Genomic DNA, 20,873 nt, shown 5'->3' with positions numbered 1-20,873 from the left:
TTCGAAGCTACGAGCACTACTCCCCACAAGTAAACAACTCCTAATTGAAACACTCTTCCAGCCGCAGCCAGACCACAGAGCTACTGTTCTGTCTTTGGCCAGATCCTTCTTCAGGTGCGAGCTAGTGCCTTTACTAATGTTTAATACCTTAAAAAGTTATTCAGAAATAACTTCAACATTTGTGAATATAGTTTAGAAATATTCTGGCAGAACACATTTGCAGAATAAATTAGGAACGCTATAAAGGACATTTAAATACTTGAATTTATTAAAGCACAATTTAAGAATTGTAATATGAACCAAAAAAACTCAGTGCATGATTAAAATACAAAAACTTTCTTTTTTTTTATTGAAAAAAGGTTAAGACTACCTATTACAGTATATTCATACATTTACTGCAGCGGTCAAGCTGGAAGTAGTAGTATTGGCTTTCATAACTTTTCCCTGCACTCTGGATCACAGCGACAATTAAGGACTCTTGAGGACCTTTTCACACCAAGCTCACATTTATAATCCCACGCCAGCTCTGTACCAGCTCTAATGCGCCTGAAAAATAAAAAGACAATTTGATGAATATACTGAAGTGCATATTATAATACACCTGGGCATGGGCATTTATTATAGAGCCAAAGGCATGAGCAGAACCCATATTAATGCTGGCTTGGACTCTCAAAAGACCAACCATTAGCACAAGCAATAGATAATATCATAACAGAAGGTTACTAACTTGCTGGCAAAGAAGGCCACCCAGGGGAATCGAAGGTCATGTGTGTCCACAAAAACATTCTGCGCAAACAGGTTTGGTTGGCAGCTATGCTGTAGAGAGAAAAACAGGATAAGATGTATAGTTGGCGGATCTCTGAGAAGTATGAATATAGGTAAAATACAGTCAGGGCATACTATCCAACACACGATACCCTCTGAATATTCCTCCTCATGACTCACATTGAGGTAACGACCCACATTCCCCTCAAGCTTTGCGTCGATGACGTAGCATGACTCCTCCCCATCAAAGAAATGCCTAGTGGCGTTTGAGGCCTCCTTGTCATTTCCCTCTGCTGTACCGTCCTGCTGGTCAGAAGATTTGGCGTCAGAGCCCGATTTCTTCGCTGGGTCTATGAGAGAAGTGTCATTTGATTAGTCCGGGAACCAAAAAAAATAAACTTTTTTTAAAAATCCCAAAATAGTGGAGTTCATAAAGATGTTTCTGTCTAGATTTTTGTCTGTGGTTTACTTTCCTCTACCTTCCTACAGTATTTTGAGAAACCAACATTTATCAAACCAAATAAGAATGAATCCTCTACTGAACCTCTAACCTTTTTAGTTTCCCTCCATGTTTTTTTTTTCTCTCAGTATACTTTTCTATATATACCGTTTCCTCTTACCCTCCTGTAGTATTTTGGCATGCCTGCGGGTGACGTAGCTCCTCTCCATAGAGGAGACGTTGTGCCTGAAGTCATCATCAGAGCCGCCATCATCTTCACTGACATCGTAATCCTTGTCCTCATAACTGTCCTCATAGTCACTGGGTTCTTCTTCATCATACGAGTTCTTCATACGTAGCGGCTCTTTGTCGTGGTTTCCCTCTTCCTCCTCACCACCACCATCACAGTCATCATCATGTTCACTGTTGTCTTCTTCTATGGGCTCTCCTTCTGAACCTGATGGAGAACAGAGGCACAACATTACAGAGATGATCAGTTCTCTTGTTTCTCTTTGCACTCCCTGATCTCTGTGTCCCCACTGGGTATGTGCATTTACAGTTCATGAATCGACATGGAAACCCAGTATATCTTTTTCACATTCATATAAACATAACACACAGATAGGGTAGATCTGATGCTATGGCTGCAGGTGAGGCCAGGCTCTGCATGTCTGTACCTGACTCATTGTCGGAGCAGTGGGCCTCACTCTCGTAACCCTCCTTACTCTCAGCTCCCTCTATGTGGTTCAGGTTGACCATGTACATGTTTCCCTCTGTGCTCAAACTCTTCTTGTTCATGATTATCCCTAAGGGGAGAGATGAAAAAGTTGTGAGCATTGTGTGGAACATTACAGGAAGAATGACATTACAATAGTAGAAGGAGAGAAGAAGAGGGCAACACTACTAGAGGGCTTATATTGAGCACTAAAATTATATATATATATATATATATATATATATATATATATATTCGATTCAGAATAAGACTAATAGTGTATGTAATAGGGCTGTCCCCAACAAAAACAGATCTTGGTCGACCAAGAGCCATCTGTTCTTTTGACCCAATTGATTGGTAGAAATGTTTAAACATGTTTTTTCCATATAGACAGCCTATGTGTTTGAATCAAATCAACTATATGCACTGAGCTTGTCTGACGCTTTAGGCGAACTGTTTGATGAAATAATTAAGACACAAATTACTAGAGGGAGTCCGACAGCAATTGATTTGATTGTGCCGCCTGGCTCAGACTTGCTGAACTGTGTAAAAAAAATAGAAAGTGTGTGACTGACTAGCACCCGTGGTCTCTCTCCTCCCTGCTGTAGCGACCACCACAGAACATCAAAGTGTTTATCGCACGGTCTGATAATTAAACATTTGACTGAAAAGTTCCAAAATCCCTCATTTGATTAGGGAAAAACATGACCTATTCCCTCAACCCTTGCTCTCTTTAGATGACACATGTATGCATCGCATGCACGTGACCAGTCCTATTCACACGGGGCTAGTATTACTAGAATGTCTGTTATTCCAGATAACGATTCGGACGGGATTGTTTTTTTTTCTTCTCCAAACAGCTCCCAGTAATTCTCTTCTTTTCCAATGAATTGAGTTATGAAGGAAACCTAGAGGTTTTTATTCTCGGCGTGAAGATGCAGTATTTCAACATGTCCAGGTGATTAGGCCACACTGATAACTCGAGCTTGGTTCCCAAGTTCCTAAACAATATTTCCTTTAGTGTCGCCATAATATTTGAATTGAGGAAGTGTGACCATAATCATTAGGATATTTTAGTGATCTGCAGTACGTCCTAAATGCCCTCAAGCTTTCAGAGTCAGCTAAAAAGTGCAATTGCACTTGAGATGCATTTTAAGGCTATGGATGAGAAAGTTAACTTATCATTTCCAAACGTTTAGGTCAGTTGTATGCTGCTGCTTTGCCATCTATTAACAGCAAGGGTTGCATTAAAGAGGCTCAATATTTTTTACTGATGCATTTGGCAATTTTCAATTCATACGCACAAAACATATAAACAAAAGCATTCACTGTGAAAGTTGATAGGCTACTTGTAGGCAATTCATATATCCCTTATGCGCAGCACTTCGTTCAATTTATCAAATCAGTTTGTTTTCTAAACAGGATGTGCTTTTAGGCCTACAGCTCGATGGTGGTTATTGACGGTGGCAATACTAAGCCTACTAATGTTAATAACATTATTATTATTATTATAATAGCAACAAGGAGATCAAGAAAAAGGAGCGCTATTATTATAAATTATTTTTGGGACAATTTGGTGTAAACACTAAATAAATTATAAATAATACCAGAGAGGCTGTGCTAACGAAATAAAGTGTAAAGTCTATTACAGCAAAACAAAGATTAAAAACATTTTTTTTATCAATTTGTGAAATCGTTTACTTGACATTTTGTTGCATGAGGCTTGGTGCTCACGGAATCAGTAGTCTATTAAACAAAAACAGGCAACAGAAGCAGGATCTGCCTTATTTCTGTAGATATATTGATGATTTATAAAGCCAGGCACATATAACAGTTAGGCTATTGATTATAGACCTAACTGACTATAGACCTAATTAAGTTGCGGTTTCCTCTCCTCACTTAAGACAATTAAGGCAAGGGCTGTTTTCTCATCTCCTCATTCTGCTGCTGTCTCCACTGCATTGTTCTCAACACCAATATGCTGGTTAACTTTGCTATTATGCACATAGCAACATAGTATAGGAAAAGGCACCAATTCAACAGCGCACTGATGTGTTTCAGAACAGTGGAGAGCGACCGCTATCCAATGAGGGAGAAAGCGCATTTTTGCTACTGCTCAACTACAGAAATCTCAGTCGACTAACAGCCTATCGACCAAACAATTGACCAGTCGACTAAAGGGGTCAGCGCTAGTATGTAATCAACAGAAGTCATACTTAACAGCAGTCTGTCTGTGTTGGGTTAAATTAGGTTACCGTAATTTCACCCACCGAATTAAAAAAAAAAAATATTATTTTGAACATAAATAAGCCACATGTCTATAAGCCGCAGGTGCCTACCCGTACATTGAAACAAATGAACTTTACACAGGCTTTAACGAAACACGGCTTGTAACAAAAAATAAAACATTTGCAGTAAACAGTAGCCTACCAAGAAAATCATTGATCACCATCTTCCTCCTCCTGTGCACTGAAATTCATCTCCTTCGGTGTCGGAGTTGAATAGCCTCAGAATTGCTTCATCCGATATTGGATCGTTTTCATTGTCGCTCTCGTCACTTTCATCCGGAGGCAAATCCCCCACTGAGCCCTCTTCAACATGCAACAGTCCAGCCTTTCGAAACCCGTTGATGATAGTGGATTTTTGACAATGCTCCACGCTGTCAGGACCCACTGGCAGACTTGACCATAAGTTGCTCTTCGCATGCGGCCCGTTTTAGTGAAGGATTTCTCCCCACTTGTCATCCAAGCCTCCCGCTGAACACGGAGCACCACCTTAAATGCACGATTTACACTGATGTCGAGTGGCTGCAAATACTTTGTTGTGCCCCCAGGAATCAGGGTGACAAAATGACTACCGTAATCAGAATGATGGGAAGTTTGAGAGCGCTCGATTTAATCTAAACAGTAAACAAAAAAGTTGTTTGACCGTAACCCGTTCGGCAATTTCATTGGTCTAATGAAAGCTTCATGCCAGCAAAAAACTGAGCAAGTCACAGAATGTGTTTTTTGGGGCAAAACAAAATTGAAAGCGGGAAAAATCCATATATTATTATTGTTTAAGCCGCGAGGTTCAAAGCCTGGGAAAAAAGTTGCGGCTTATAGTCCGGAAATTACGGTAGATTAGATTCCTAGCTCACTCACCAGTGTAGGTGCAGATGAAGGTGCCCTTGGCAATGTCATCCAGGCAGCGGATTCCCCAGCTCTTCCCCACAGTCATGAAGAGCTGTAGCCGCAGCTGAAGGCCATGCTGCACCACCCGGTTAGAGCACACCCGTGGGTCACAGCGGCACAGTGCATTGCACTCATATATACTGCAGACAGAGGGAGGTGGTTAATATAGAAATAATAATAATAATAATAATAATAATAATAATAAGGGCTTTTCAGACATTGCTCTCAAAGCATGTCACAAATAACAAATGCAGAGAAAGAGCTGAGAAGGAGAAAACTGAGACCAACAGTCAAATGGATATTGCGATTGATGGATCATTTCCCTCTGTCAATTAACAGCCTCACCCTGTGGAGAGGCGTTTCTCCAGCCTCTTGTGTGTGTAGCCAGCGTTGACGTCCTCAGGGCCCGCTGGCAACAGGGCTGTGGCCTGGATGGTCAGCTGGTGACAGGAGCATGCCGACCTACAACAACACAATACACATGTCCATAAATACATATGTCAAAACAACCTCTACATACCCAAAATACCCCTGAATATAATCCGAATAAGACATCGCCATTGGATGAATGGATATAGATGAGCTGTGATATGTATTATTTTTTTTTAGATGTGCCACATTAGGGAATTACACCCCTCTTCATTGGCTACTACCTTCACCTCTTGGTACATATTCTGCATGACAGAAATCAAGGAGTATCAAAAACATGGCACCATGATGACACACCAGGGGTTAAAGCAACCACAAAAAAATACCATGACTGAAACTTAAGTTGATCTTAGATCGATTGTCTGCGGGGCCAAGTTAACCTCCCCTTTCATGTAAAACAAAAAATAATGACCATCATGCTTTTAGGGAAAGAGGAATATTTTGTACATATATTAAACTGCTTGTCCAGTCCTTTAAAAAAAGGTTAAGGAAATACGTTGCAGTGACGGAGAACTTTAACCCCTGTGACACACACCTGTCCCTGCAGCCGTCGGTGCAGTCGCAGCCCATCAGAAAGTCTGAGCTGGTGTTGATGGAGACCCCACTGGCTGCGACACGCTGCTTGTTGTAGATCACCGAGAGTGGCCGGATGTTGTTGAGCTCGTTGATGCAGGACAGCGGCTGGTTCTCTCTGCCCAGCGTCAGGTCTGGGATGTTGATCTTGTAGGGCCGGGGCTGGTGGGTGGTGGTCACAGACACAAAGGGGTCCAGGCAGAACATGTCCAGGAAGAGGAAGTCACAGCGTGTCTGTTGAAGGTAGTCCTGCACCGCAGTCATGTTGCTCAGGCTGAGGCCACACGGCGACCGGTAAAATATGTGGAAATACGTCTGAGAAAGACAGAGGGCCGGAGGAGGAAGGAGGTGAGAAAACCCAAAGAGAGAGCATAACCATACCAGAGTTTTGAATAACTACAGGTATGAATCTTGGATGACAACAGAATTCTACATTATTTTTCATCTGTTTCTATGGAAATGTATCAATTGCTCTGCTCCAAATTCTCCAGTTAAGAAGAGCACAGCATCAGGCACGACCTAGCACCCCTGGAGCTGAGTAATCACTATAGGAAATGGCAGAGTTCTGTATCATGAAGTATGATGTTCCAGACAGTCCAGTTAGCTAGGTGCTCACCTTGTTATTGACCAGGGGTGAAGTTTCCCCTAGGATCAGCTTCACCTCCCCCAATCCTAACCTAAACCATTAGAGGGGAAAATGCCCAACTAACCCATGATCAGCATCTAGGGGCAACTTCACCCTACACCCACCTTGTTATTGACCCGGTGGCGGCCCTTCATGCGGCGGAACTCGCAGAGCAGGGGGATGAGCAGCGGGTTGCGTCCACGGTGCTTGGCCTCGACCTTTGACCGGATGCAGTTCAGGCAGGCGGGGCAGCAACGGTGGGGGGTGAAGGTGACCGAACCTGTAGCTGTGATGACAGACGACTCCTTGTCGGTCGTACGATTCTGGACAAAGGGCCTCCTGACGTGACCAGGGAGAAGATGACATGGGTTTGAGGGAGAATAGGTTGACAGCCTGAAACAAGGATCCAAAGGTTAAATAAGGGGTACTTAATATTGGCCCTGTCTGTAACCCATACAAGCGTGTGGTGTGAAATGGAAATGTGATTTTTGAATATCCTACTCCCCCTGAGACACCCTTGGAGAGTGCACAGCCAGGGATCAGCCATTATTGACGGCGACCCTGGAGCAATTAGAGTTGGTAGCCTTGCTCAAGGGCAGATCGACAGATTGTTCACCTAGTTGGCTCAGGGATTTGAACTAGCAAGCTTTTGGGTGTGGTGGTTCATTTCTTTACTATCAAATAAGGAGAGACAAACTTATCAGACAAGTCAGAGTCATACCTAAACTAAATCTTTAATCGTGAGAGCTTTGCAATAGCAATGGCTGGTCGACGAATCACCGTCTCTGATGATTCGTTGAAAGCGGCGAGACAGAAGTACAAAGATCTTTTATAGTCAAGATTTACCCCCTAGTCGACATAACAAACCACAGAAGTTTTGAACGAGTCACAAGGTGAGACTTTAAATGAGAAAGGAGTATCCCGTAGCCAGATAGCATTCGCTAAAAATTATAGTTCAGTTTGGTCCCTAAGATGAGGTTCCAATCTCGTTCCTGGTACTTCATAGCACAAAAACACCAACTCATCCAATGGCATAAATCAATTGTCAATTCCAGATACTCCCATCTCAAGTAAAACCCCTTCTTGACCCCACTTCTGGACAAGCTCACTGAGGGGAGTGAGTCTCTAGTCAGCCCCATACACTATCCCAGGATAAGTGCAACATCAAAGATGACATACAATGGTTCCAGACACTACCACACACATCCCCCAATGCCAAAGGAGGGAGTGACTGGCGCACAGACATTGTGGAGACAAGTAATTGGTTCCCCATTAATCACACCATCCTTCACATGGTTTAAGAATTGGTAGACACATTCACATATGAAGACAATGTTCCCTCCTGTCCTCTTCCCTTTCTGATATTCTGCATAGCACCAGGGACATGTAAAAGACAAGCCTGACCTCTCCCCTCTCTGGGCCCCAGGTGACTGAGCCCCAGCTGAGGGAAGAAGTGCAACTGCCAACACCAGAGTCCGAAGGGATACATTCTAATAACAAGTATCACATAAGCATATTATGCAGATAAGACATCTTAATTATCTATGTTACACAACTAATTCTGATTCTTCCGCCACATGGGTTACTGGCCCAACGCTCTAACCCAGGTGTGGGCAACTCCAGTCCTCGAGGTCCTGATTGGTGTCACACTTTTTCTCCATCCCCTTTTTCTCCATCCCCTTTTTCTCCATCCCCAAACACAGCTGGTTAATGAAATTGCATTCTAAACTGAAGATCATGATTAGGTGATTATTGGAGTCAGGTATGTTAGCTGGGGTAAAACTGACACCAATCAGGCCCTCGAGGACTGGAATTGCCCACGCCTGCTCTAACCGCTAGGCTACCTGCCACCCTAATAAAATTGAATAATAATGTATGCAGGAAATACATATTCAAGAAATTCCTGCAAGAAGCACTTTTGAAAAGAGTACAGAAACAGTATAAACACAGACATAAATTCTACTCACCCTACAGATGCTGACTGTTTACCAGCAGCTGGCTGGCCCTGGCTGACATTGTTGGAAGTGACCTGCGCTGGTATTACTGTTGACGAGAGGCTGACGTGAGGTTTGTTGGCAGAAGCCGTGCTAGTCTGGTGGATTGTAGTAGTAGTCGAAACTGCTCCCCCTGGGTGATGGACAAAGAGTGTGCTCGCTAAATAAACACATTGTCCAGACGACTGACGTAGATGTTCATTCAAACAAACACAAGGCTGTAGATGTGTATTATTTACCCACAGGGCACAGAGTAAAAAGGAGATAAGACAGACGCTTACCACTGTTGGGTCGTGTCACTGTTGGTTTATCCTTTGCCTCCTCAACACGTTTCTTCATGTTGGCCATGTGCTCCAGACGTAAAGAGCCTCGGTACACCCATTCCTTATGTTCGTCATCCTGAGGACAACACACACACATACTTTACCACACAGTGAGACATACAGGGAAAAAGGCTTGGCATTATGTGTGTCAGTGAATAATTAGACTTTAGTTAGGTCAGCATATCCAGAACACCAGGCACAATATACTGCAAGTCAATCACTATCAACTTAATTCATGGTTACAGATTAAGCAGTTGTAGCTTCATACCTTGAAGACAACGCACAACAAGCTGCAGTCAATCTGCTCTACTTCTGTCCTCCTCTGGATCCCCTCAAACTCCACGTTGATGGGCTGGCCTGGTCTGTACTGGGCCATGGGCGGGTTGGGATACACCTTGATGTAATCCTTGATGAACTCCCTGTTGGCCTCATCCTCTATGTCCTCCCACACCTCCGGCACTGCAGTCGATAGAGAGAGACAGGAGGCTTAGCTTGTGTGAGTCTGTGTGCTTTTCTGCAAGAATCTCACCAACACCTGCATTGCAGATTAAACTTGTAGCATGACAACAACCCGAGTACGAGTTTTGCTGCTCCGTACAAGCCAATTAATTGAAAAATGGATAACTCAAATTACTTTGGAATATCTTGTTGCACAGGTGGATTCACCCAACTACAGCTGGATCTGAATAAAACATCCTACATTTGGTAGGAGGATCAAACAAGATTGAGCCAAGAAGTATTGAGTAAATATAAGAGAGACATTTTTGTTTTTAAAGTCTGAGGCTGTTCTTACGTGGTCTGCAAACAATGTGAAGATCCGGCAAACCGACATAGGAAGGTGTGCCGTCATCAAAAAAGACCAGGAACCTGAAACACAAGAAGGAGCGCCACAGAGCTTTACTAAGACACTGATGGATCATATTCATCATGACGTTTACATCTAACATCATCCAACCACACATAATAGTATCACATATGGCTGCTACGCTGGCTGTTCTACCTGATAAATGCACACAGTCCCTGATTAGAGTGGAACAATTAAAAAATGCAGAGGAACTGCCTTCGAGGTACAGAGTTGAGTTTGAGGGGTGTAGGCTATATTAAATGGATTTATGTTCCAAAGGTCCACATCAGTGGCTTATAGGTTATGGTGTAAGCCATGTGATGCTAAACATGTTTATGTTAGTTAATGCTCAATTACTGTAAGACCGGCAGTTATTTGCATGACACTCGAAAGGCTGACAAAATGTGATGAACGCCACCAGCCCTACTCACACACACACACACTCTCATACCTCATGCGGTTCTTTCGGTTGGGGAGCTCAGCCAGAATGCCAGAGTAGAACCAGGACTGCTCGGCGTCCTTGAACTTGGCCACCACGCGCACGCCCACGTACAGCCGCTCCAGTGAAGCAGTGTGGTCAAATGCTATGTGGTGTCCTGACAGCATGCTCCTCCCCTTCTCGCTAAAGTCCACCTTATACCTGCATCCATTCTCTGTGGAGCATCAATGGTTGAGATATAGAGAGCATGGAGAAAACAAAGAATTCTGTAAAGGACATGAACTGATATAAAAGCATAGAATTATGACAAGATATGTCAGTGACTTGAGATAAAAAAAGATTGTCCCCATGGGGACATTTTGTTTCCGGCTCTGTGCATACATTAAAACACATCAAGCATAGACAATGGACATATCTACACCATTACAAACAAATACAATGAGAATAGAAATAAATGAGTGGTTGTGTGTGTTCTTACCTGATGGTTTGATTTCTGTAATCCTGCCTGAGTGCCAGGTCTTGGTCCTCCTCCTAGCCAGGACCTTCATATCAGTCTTGATCTCCTCCTCTGTGAGGCCGGGAGGTGGCTGAGTGGCAGGGTTTGGTGCATGGGTCGGAGCCTGCGACACGCTGGTCACCACAAATGGAGTGGACGTTTCTGTCAGAGAGAGCGAGAAGACCACCATGAGAACTAAGGATTTTCATTAAAGATATATCACTGACATCAAGTTGCAAGCAATTTAGAGAAGACCAATAATGTAAAACAAGGTCAGACATTTGAAGTCCAAAATGCAAAGCACAAGTCACCTTTTCTGGCCTCTTGTTGTTTTAATGGAGCGGTGGAAACACTTTTGCTGGCCTCTTGTAATTTTGGTGGGGAAGCTGCACCACCTTTGCTTGAGTTCTGCTGTTTTGTCGAAGCAGAACAGTCACCTGCTTTGGGCTTTTGTAGTTTCGTTGGCACAGAAGGATTTGTTGGGACAGGAGGCGAGTTTTCCCTGTAAGACACAAGTTGATGCTTGGTTCGGACAGATTCTCTTCTCTTCCTTTCACCTTTTCTCGGCCGTCCACGTTTGCTGGACTCTGGACGTTTTGTTGAGATCTTTTTGGATTTTGATGGAGTATAGTCATCGCCGCTGTCTTCTTGTGGACTTGGTGGTTCAGACTCTGATTCAGCAAGGGGGGTTGCTGGGGTATCATTAGAGTTTGAGGCTTCATTTGGGGCAACAGTTACAGTCACAAAAGGGGTGGTCACAGCTGGAGAGGATGGCATGCTCTCCATGTCATCTGCCATGTCATTGTACTAAGGAAGAATGAGAGAAAAGCATGTCAGGAGCATGGCTGAGACCACACACGTAGAAGTGTGTGTTTGTGTGTGTGTGCATTTACATCCTATCTGGCTAAGTTCTCACATTTTCTGTGTCACTGTCTGTAGCTGGGACTTCTCCAGGAGCCAAATCGGAAGCAGCAACTAAGAAAACGATAGAACGGAGATTAAACAATAAAGCATAACGTATTGGGATTGAGGATCACATCAAAAGACATCCCATCCCCTCTCTGTTCCCATTGAAACAACATCTCCCTCAATCCCTTACCTCCGTCTGTGGCCATGGTGTTATCGTTTCTGTCAGCGTCCCCATCATCGATCTCAATGACGCTTTGCTGGCCCACTCCTTCATCTTCAGAGTCTGTGTCTCTGTACTCCATGCCCAGTTTGCTGTACAGTGCCTTCATAACGGTCTCACACTCCACCACAGACCTGTGGAGAAACAGTCAAGGCAGAGGTTGCGGTCCCGAAGGTAACAGCCCTGTTCCCACCCTCCCTGGAAGCTTCTTCCCCACATTCTGCCGCACGTTTCTTTACCTCTACGCACATATTTTTATGGTCATTCTGCCTTCACATTTCTCACTCAATCATGAATTATAATTCTTAAAGTTTTACTGATGAAACATCCACGCAGCATCTGCATGCCAACCATTTGATCTCAAATCAGTTTCATGGGAATATGCATTTAGATCTTCCTGAGTTATGTAGTGTTGTTTTGAAGTACAGTATTGTTTAGAATTATTATGTACAGTGAGCTAATTTTAGAGCAGAGGGTTTTAACAAACTGTAGCATACCTGTGTTTCAATCAAAGCACATATTTTGCCTAGTGCTTAGCGCTGTTGAGTTATCCACATGAGAGAAGTGAGGTTGTGTTTGTTTTACAGTAATGTTATACTATGCTATTATAGTCGGTTCTGTGTAGAATCGATCATTATGTGATCTTGCAGACATTGATTTAGATTTGACCTAACTTTATTTTTATTTTAATTGTCAGAGTAGCCTGTTCTCTGAGCAGCCGAACGAGTAGAGCAGAGACTGTGCATAAAGTAGAGACACATGCACAGAAGCTTCGGATCCTTAGCTATCGAAGAATTCGGAACCGCAGCCTTTGGAATGTCAGTCAAATCAGTGCACAACAAATCCACAGCCACGAGTCCAATAGCACTGCTGCAGACAACAGTCTCACATGTATATGCTGCAGTGGAGGCTCCTCAGAGGAGGAACGGGAGGATCATCCTACTCAGTGAACTTCTGAAAAATGAAAAGTGAGATATTAAAAAGGTATCCGTTTTAGATAAAACGCTTTTATCTCCCGAGTGGCACAGTGGTCTAAGGCACTGCATTACAGTGCTAGCTGTGCCACTAGAGATCCTGGTTCGAGTCCAGGCTGTCGCAGCCGGCCGCGACCGGGAGACCCATGGGGAGGCGCACAATTGGCCCAGCATCGTCCGGGTTAGGGGAGGGTTTGGCCGGCAGGGATGCTCTTGTGCCATCGCGCACTAGCGACTACTGTGGCGGGCCGGGCGCAATGCACGCTGACATGGTCGCCAGGTTTACAGTGTTTCCTCTGACACATTGGTGCGGTTGGCTCCCGGGTTTAGCGGGCATTGCGTCAAGAAGCAGTGCAGCTTGGCTGGGTTGTGTTTCGGAGGACGCACGGCTCTCAACCTTCCCGAGTCTGTACGGGAGTTGCAGCAATGGGACTAGACTGTAAACTACCAATTGGAAACCACGAAATTGGGCCTTAACAGCCCTCTCTGGGGTAGCATCATGGTGTAGCTGCAGGAGAACTATTTTCCATTCTCCTCTGAGTACATTGACTTCAATAGAAGTCCTAGGAGGCTCATGGTTCTCACCCCCTTCCATAGACTTACACAGTAATTATAACAACATCCGGAGGACGTCCTCCAATCTATCAGAGCTCTTGCAGCACAAACTGATATGTTGTCCACCCAATCAAATGATCAGAGAATGAACCTTGTACTGAAAGCATACTCTACAGCTAGCTAGCACTGCATAAAATGTGGTGAGTAGTTGACTAGCCAATAGTTTAACAGGTTTTAACAAAATAATGTATTTAATATTTTCTTTCACTTACTAGCTAATGCAGCTAGCTAATTTAGCCTACTCAAACAGAGAGGAATGATATTTATGTTGGCTAGCTGGCTAAGGCTATCCAACACAAACTCTGAGTCAAGGTAAGCTTTTGGTTTTTTAGTACTATGTCACTGGTAATTTTCCACAACTGTCCAGTACCCTCCTCACACACCGCACAAAGGAGTGATTTATTACTGGCTCCTAAAGACCCAGACAGGCTGAATTCTTGTTCCATCTGTTGAGGCTCTAAAGATCTTATCACTCCCCTTAGACCCATAGACTGTGAGAACCTGTTCTTGTTTGTTCAATGCTTTAAGAAAGCAGAACCAAGTACCTTTAAAAATATATATATTTAACCTTTATTTAACTAGGCAAGTCAGTTAAGAACAAATTCTTATTTACAATGACGGCCTACCCCGGCCAAACGCGGACGACACTGGACCAATTTTGCGCCACTCTACGGGACTCCCACAGCCGGATGTGATACAGCCTGGATTCGAACCAGGGACTGTAGTGACGCCTCTTGCACTGAAATGCAGTGACTTAGACCGCTGCGCCACTCGGGAGCCCAAAAGGAGCGCCCAGCATGGGGAAATTGTATCCCTCATGTAAGCTTGCCTCCCCTTTAGAGGGATAAGCAGCTCTCTGTGTAGATTAAGTATATAAATGAAAGTGTGATTCTGTAAACTTTTGGAGTTCCTCTCCGGTTTATCCGGAGAGTGATCTTCCCTGCAAGTGCTTGAATAAACTATCATTGGTGATAAATAAGTTCTGCCTGTTCACTGTAACGAGTTTTCCTCAACAGAGCTAAGTGTTGATGCAGTTTGTATGTGGCTGCTATGAAAGTGAACTGCGTGTGCGGGTGATCAGGGATGTATTCAGAGGTGTGCCGATCGTCACACTCATATCAGTTATCACAGTTGGTACTCGTAATTGGATCTACTTGTGATCGGAAAACCCGGAAGTGCACTTTAAAATGCCGTTAAAGACTATACCTCAAGTGCGCTATCACTAAGAGCGCGCTATCACTCAGAACGCATCGTTATGTTCCTTCACTCATTCACACACATTGTTCAAAGATAAACAACCCTGGCAGGTGAAACGCACATTAGGCTATTAACTTAGTCCTATTCAATTAGCAATTGAAATAGGCTAATAAATACCCTAATGCACTGCTGTCTACTACTGCCTGAATTTATTCGACACAGATTTAGATGAAGCTTGGCTAATTCGCTTGTCCCATATATTGTTTCACTTTCGAGAGGAGCAAAACTTCTCTCCTGACACTTATGCCACAACATTTGTACAACCAAAACAAAATATCTACATTTGTAATTTTGATCTGTCGCTCTGTAAACATGCCTGGGCGAGAATAAATAATAGCAAGGAAGCATGGGCTTGGATCACAGCATAATGACAGACGTCGTCAGCAACGGAATAAATTATACAGACAGACAAAGTAGGCCTACTAAACAACTCCAAGGAGACAGACAAAATCAACCATATCGCCCCAGCAAAGTAGACAGAAAATAGGTATACAGTGGGGGACAAAAGTATTTGATCCCCTGCTGATTTTGTACGTTTGCCCACTTACAAAGAAATGATCAGTCTATAATTTTAATGGTAGGTTTATTTGAACAGTGAGAGACATAATAACAAAAAAAATCCAGAAAAACGCATATCAAAAATGTTATAAAATGATTTGCATTTTAATGAGGGAAATAAGTATTTGACCCCTCTGCAAAACATGACTTAGTGCTTGGTGGCAAAACCCTTGTTGACAATCACAGAGGTCAGACGTTTCTTGTAGTTGGCCACCAGGGTTGCACACATCTCAGGAGGGATTTTGTCCCACTCCTTTTTGCAGATCTTCTCCAAGTCATTAAGGTTTCGAGGCTGACGTTTGGCAACTCGAACCTTCTACTCCCTCCACAGATTTTCTATGGGATTAAGGTCTGGAGACTGGCTAGGCCACTACAGGACCTTAATGTGCTTCTTCTTGAGGCACTCCTTTGTTGCCTTGGCCGTGTGTTTTGGGTCATTGTCATGCTGGAATACCCATCCACGACCCATTTTCAATGCCCTGGCTGAGGGAAGGATGTTCTCACCCAAGATTTGACGGTACATGGCCCTGTCCATCATCCCTTTGATGTGGTGAAGTTGTCCTGTCCCCTTAGCAGAAGAACACCCCCAAAGCATAATGTTTCCACCTCCATGTTTGACGGTGGAGATGGTGTTCTTGGGGTCATAGGCAGCATTCCTCCTCCTCCTCCAAACACGGCGAGTTGAGTTGATGCCAAAGAGCTCCATTTTGGTCTCATCTGACCACAACACTTTCACCCAGTTGTCCTCTGAATCAAACTTTAGACGGGCATGTATATGTATTCTTGAGCAGGGGGACCTTGCTGGCGCTGCAGGATTTCAGTCCTTCACGGCATAGTGTGTTACCAATTGTTTTCTTGGTGACTATGGTACTAGCTGCCTTGAGATCATTGACAAGATCCTCCCGTGTAGTTCTGGGCTGATTCCTCACCGTTCTCATGATCATTGCAACCCCACGAGGTGAGATCTTGAATGGAGCCACAGGCTGAGGGATATTGACAGTTCTTTTGTGTTTCTTCCATTTGCGAATAATCACACCAAATGTCACCTTCTCACCAAGCTGCTTGGCGATGGTCTTGTAGCCCATTCCAGCCTTGTGTAGGTCTACAATCTTGTCCCTGACATCCTTGGAGATCTCTTTGGTCTTGGCCATGGTGGAGAGTTTGGAATCTGATAGATTGATTGCTTCTGTGGACAGGTGTCTTTTTTACAGGTAACAAGCTGCGGTTAGGAGCACTCCCTTTAAGAGTGTGCTCCTAATCTCAGCTCGTTACCTGTATAAAAAGACACCTGGGAGCCAGAAATCTTTCTGATTGAGAGGGGGTCAAATACTTATTTCCCTCATTAAAATGCAAATCAATTTATAACATTTTTAACATGCGTTTTTCTGGATATTTTTGTTGTTATTCTGTCTCTCACTGTTCAAATAAAAATTTGAATATTAAAATTATAGACTGATCCTTTCTTTATCAGTGGGCAAACGTACAAAATCAGCAGGGGATCAAATACTTTTTCCCCCCACTGTATTGAACAACAACGACTAGCTACGGATTCTGACTCATACATGATGTTTGGAGAAGGGGAAACCTGTGCCATGTTACGAGTGACTGAATGCGAGTGAATTAATTATTCCGATCACGGATAATTACAACACTGTTACAATACTTGTTTTGTCCGAGTACTCGACACACCCCTAGTATTCAATCTGCAGAATCTTTTTTTTTTTTTTTTTTAGACCTACCTGAATTTTTCCAATAGAAACTCTTGTTTGCTACTTTTTGGACTAATGATTACACCCTAGATCAGCTAGATGTAGGAAAGAGTGCGCATGGCAGTATTGAATGTCACTGTCTGTCGCATTGATTACTCCAATTTGTCTTTCTCTCTGACGTGTGCACCTACGTTATAAACTTTCATTCATAGGCTAGGTTGTAGCAACCTCATGATGGGTATAGGGAAAACTAGAGTATCATGTAGTAGCCTAAAACTTACATTGAGCTGGGTTAATGGAATATGAATGACAGTCATCCAATAAGCTGCAATAAAAATAAGATGCAAGCATTGCAGACCAAGAAAACAACTCTTATAGGCTGATCCCAGATCGGTTTGTGCTCTTGTTTGAGCTCTTACCAATGCCACTGCTCACGGTCAAGCCAAACATTTCTATATGGCATGAGAAACTGACAAAAAGTCGACATGACAGCAGATCTGGGACCAGGCTAAACACTTAAGTCAACAGGCTGAAAAACACTCACTCGCAGGCAGTGTTGAAAAGGGTGCGGGTGCAGAGGGCCTGCTTCTCCTTCCGCTGCACTAGGTTCTGCATCTGGGCCAGCTGGGTCCTCCTGATTTTCACCAAGTCTTGATTCTCCACCTCCTCCTGTATCCAGCCCTGAAGCTCCCCCACGGTCATCTCCATCTCATCATCCCCACTCTCCATCACTTGGGAGACTGTGACACCTTCTTTCTAATGGGTGCTCTCAGGTTTTCAACAGTAGGTCTGTGATCTGGTCCTGTTGACAAAACATTGACAATTTCCTTCCGCTTTTCTGTGAGCTCATAGCATAGCCTGCAGTTAAATGTTTTCATTATTTGTTTAGATATTAAAATTGGCGTTGTAATGTAAACATTGAGCGATTTGACTGAACAACAGATCGTCAATGGCATATGCGCGTGCTCAACAAATCAACACATTTGGCACGTGAACTGTTACACAGTTGTTGATAAAACAACATGCCTTTCATTGGTTCAAATATGTATTAAGAGTAAGCTATTAACAAACGAATTCTTATTTTACTGTAATGAAAAGGTCCAAAGTGCACAACGACAGCGAAGAATAAATGGTATGTTATGAGGTAACGTTAGCGAGCTAACGTTAGCGTAGTCTGATTAAGCAGGCTGTGTAATAAACTATTATTTGTATACCAATTAACGCGAGTTGTGTATTACAGCCTGGTTAATCAGACAAACGCTAGCGTATCTTGCCTGATTAATCAGATTGACGTTGGCGGATCTAATGAGACAGTTAGTAACGCTAGCTAGCTTAGCAAAATTAAACTCAACTCGATATTTAGCTAGCGTTAGTAGCTATTTACTAGTACTATGCTAGCTAATCCAAATGTCTTATAAACTAGTATAGCTAGCTAGCTACATGTCTAGCTAACTATGGCCGAATAACTCAATTTCTTCGGTTAACCAAATTGTTGCAAAAAAAACAACATTTTCTCACCTGAAGCTTCCCGCAAAAACATTCACTGTCCACTTCCGCGAACGACGTTGGCCCAGTCAGCTAGCTAAATTAACGTTCGTTTTAGCCAGTCAGCTAGCTAAGTGAACGTTAGCTTTAGCAACCAAGGCAAGGGGGAGGGTATGTCACAGTGTTCCGTTTTAGCCTATTTTTTTCAACATGCTGCAGTTCTTAGACCTTTGTGTTTTAAACGCAGGTAGTATATAACGTTAGCTTTGTCCAATTTCCCATGCATTCTCTTTGGTCGAAGTAAAAGCACCAGAGAGTGCAGGCTAACTAACTATTACTACCCCCACCGCCATGATGAATTGGAAGACGCTTGCAAACAGGGTAGTTAGTGGACTGTAACGTTACCCCCGTGTGCTCTCCTACGATTGCGCCATGATGAATTGGAAGAAGCTTGCAAACTGGGCAGTGGGTGGTAACGTTACCCCGATGTGTTCTACGATGGATAGATGTGTGCACTGCAGACAGAGTGTAGAATGCGAAGCTAGAGCAAAGATCTACTGTAATATATTTGGTTTAATGTATCTAGTTAATAGTGATGAGTCGGCTCTAAGAGCTGGCTCGCATATCAAAGAGCCGAATCTATTTATAAAAATATAAAAACATTAAGATATTAATAATCAAAAGATTTAAATGAGTAGAATGAACTCATTCAAAGAACGATAAAATAAAATAATATAGACCTAAATGCTCAAGCACACATTTGTTCTGACTGTGATCAGACTAACAGCCTCACCTGTTGTTCCTGTCAATCAGACACGCAGTCAACCAAAGATGAGTGAGGGAGGACTGAGCCAACTCACTCACAGTCACACACTTAGCAGCCGAGGAGAGAGAGGAAGGACAGCTGTGAAAACAACAGCTGGAAAATGAGTCGGAAGCACAGTAGCATAGTGTAGAACTTGCCAAAACAAAATCTCATATAAAGCCGGTTATATGCACAACCTGCATCGGCATATGCGAACTGTGCACCCAACTGTGAAGCTAGCTGTAGCGGAATTTTGAGAAACTAGCGAGCCTGCTAGTGATAGTGGTGGAGCCAGCACCTCCACACGTGGAGATGTATCCACCCAGTCAAGTAGGCCTACACCGTGACCAACAGCAACACAGTCTTCTATGGACCAGTTTATGCCAAAGTCTATGTAGCAAAACAAGACCAAATTGATATTGCATTGGATAAAATTATTGCCACCGATTTCCAGCCATTTTTGATCGTGGAGGACAGAGGTTTTAGAAATTATAGTTTCTCTGTATGGGGTAATACCCCCTGGTGTTTGGAGTTGTGGAAATAAAGATAGAATTAGAGGTGAAAGATGATAAGGAGACTGCCCTCTTAGGTAAAAGAAAAGGACAGGGGAGACAGCAAGGTGCAGTAAGGAACCCAGAAAAGTTTAACTGTTATGAAAGATTATGTGGAAATAGGAATACAAGAGTGAATGGTTTTGGTAACGTGGGTTATCAATAATAGTGATATTTGAGGCGCTATACTGGAATAAGACATTAAGTCATCTGTATTATCCAGTAATACATTTGCAGACATTATAGTATAGGTTCTAATACAAGGTATTAAGTGCCATGACTAATTAATTATTGCCCTGGGAAGTGGATAGCCCTACCTTGGAAAATAGTTAATAGTAGGAGTGGATTATAGAAGAGAGGGGTAAAATAATTAGCAAAGAGGTTACTAAACCTAAAATTAACTTTAAAATGTTTTAGTTAGTTTATGAACATTGTGATTGTTGGCAAAACAATCAGAGACAACCACAGGGCCCTTTGAACCCATGGGTGGGGCCTATTCAGGGATACTAGGGATGCCCAGAGAATCCTACAGAGGAGGGTCAGTTTTCAATGATATCAACAAGAGCTGATCAAGAACCTATGCTGCAGGTTCAAATAGCGAACAGAGGCACACCCATGATGATAGATACTGGAGCCACTTACACATGTGTAAGTCCAAATTATGCCTCATCTCCCCATGTCTGGCAAATATGCCAAAACTATAGGATTCTCAGGACAAACACAGCTAATTCCAGTGACAGCCCAGTTCGTTTAACAGCTGATGGCAGATCAGCAATACTCCCTATTCTAGTGTCAGAACAAACTCTGATTAATTTAAGGGAAGAGATGTAGACTAGTGAAGGTAACAAAAGACAGTAATTTGGAAAATAAGAATTTTGAATTGATTAAGAATTGGCTGATATATTAAGGAGGATTGATGTAAACGTGATGAGTGTTGACAGTATGTGAATGGTAATATGTTATTAGTACCTTTTT

General features: G+C 43.1%; 1 protein-coding gene across 1 annotated transcript; it reads right to left on the bottom strand.

Moving 5' to 3' along the window:
- Positions 1-246: 246 nt before the first annotated feature.
- LOC115173296 (histone-lysine N-methyltransferase SETDB1-B) lies at positions 247-19,013 on the bottom strand. Its single transcript, XM_029731265.1, has 20 exons — positions 18,576-19,013; positions 17,602-17,859; positions 11,915-12,078; positions 11,732-11,790; positions 11,127-11,622; positions 10,798-10,977; positions 10,332-10,533; positions 9,830-9,903; positions 9,305-9,495; positions 8,995-9,112; positions 8,687-8,846; positions 6,845-7,058; positions 6,057-6,409; positions 5,438-5,554; positions 5,063-5,232; positions 1,882-2,010; positions 1,386-1,661; positions 946-1,115; positions 728-816; positions 247-546 (listed from the first exon to the last, which is right to left on the bottom strand). The coding sequence occupies exons 2-20, from the start codon at positions 17,784-17,786 to the stop codon at positions 432-434; spliced, it is 3,462 nt and encodes a 1,153-aa protein (XP_029587125.1). The 5' UTR covers positions 17,787-17,859; positions 18,576-19,013; the 3' UTR covers positions 247-431.
- Positions 19,014-20,873: the final 1,860 nt, after the last annotated feature.

The sequence above is a fragment of the Salmo trutta genome, chromosome 34 (genome assembly GCF_901001165.1).
Source record: "Salmo trutta chromosome 34, fSalTru1.1, whole genome shotgun sequence".
Taxonomy (NCBI): domain Eukaryota; kingdom Metazoa; phylum Chordata; class Actinopteri; order Salmoniformes; family Salmonidae; genus Salmo; species Salmo trutta.
Note: the sequence above shows the minus strand (reverse complement) of the source record. Positions and strands in the feature narration are given on the sequence as shown.

What these genes read in the sequence shown, in the direction of transcription:
- LOC115173296 (XM_029731265.1), bottom strand. Translation starts at nt 17,786, where the DNA reads ATGGAGAGTGGGGATGATGAGATGGAGATGACCGTGGGGGAGCTTCAG. An exon ending in AGTGACACGACCCAACAGTG is followed by an intron (nt 8,847 to 8,994) that starts GTAAGCGTCTGT and finishes TCCATCACCCAG; the next exon opens with GGGGAGCAGTTTCGACTACT. An exon ending in GTGGCCTTCTTTGCCAGCAA is followed by an intron (nt 547 to 727) that starts GTTAGTAACCTT and finishes TTTATTTTTCAG; the next exon opens with GCGCATTAGAGCTGGTACAG.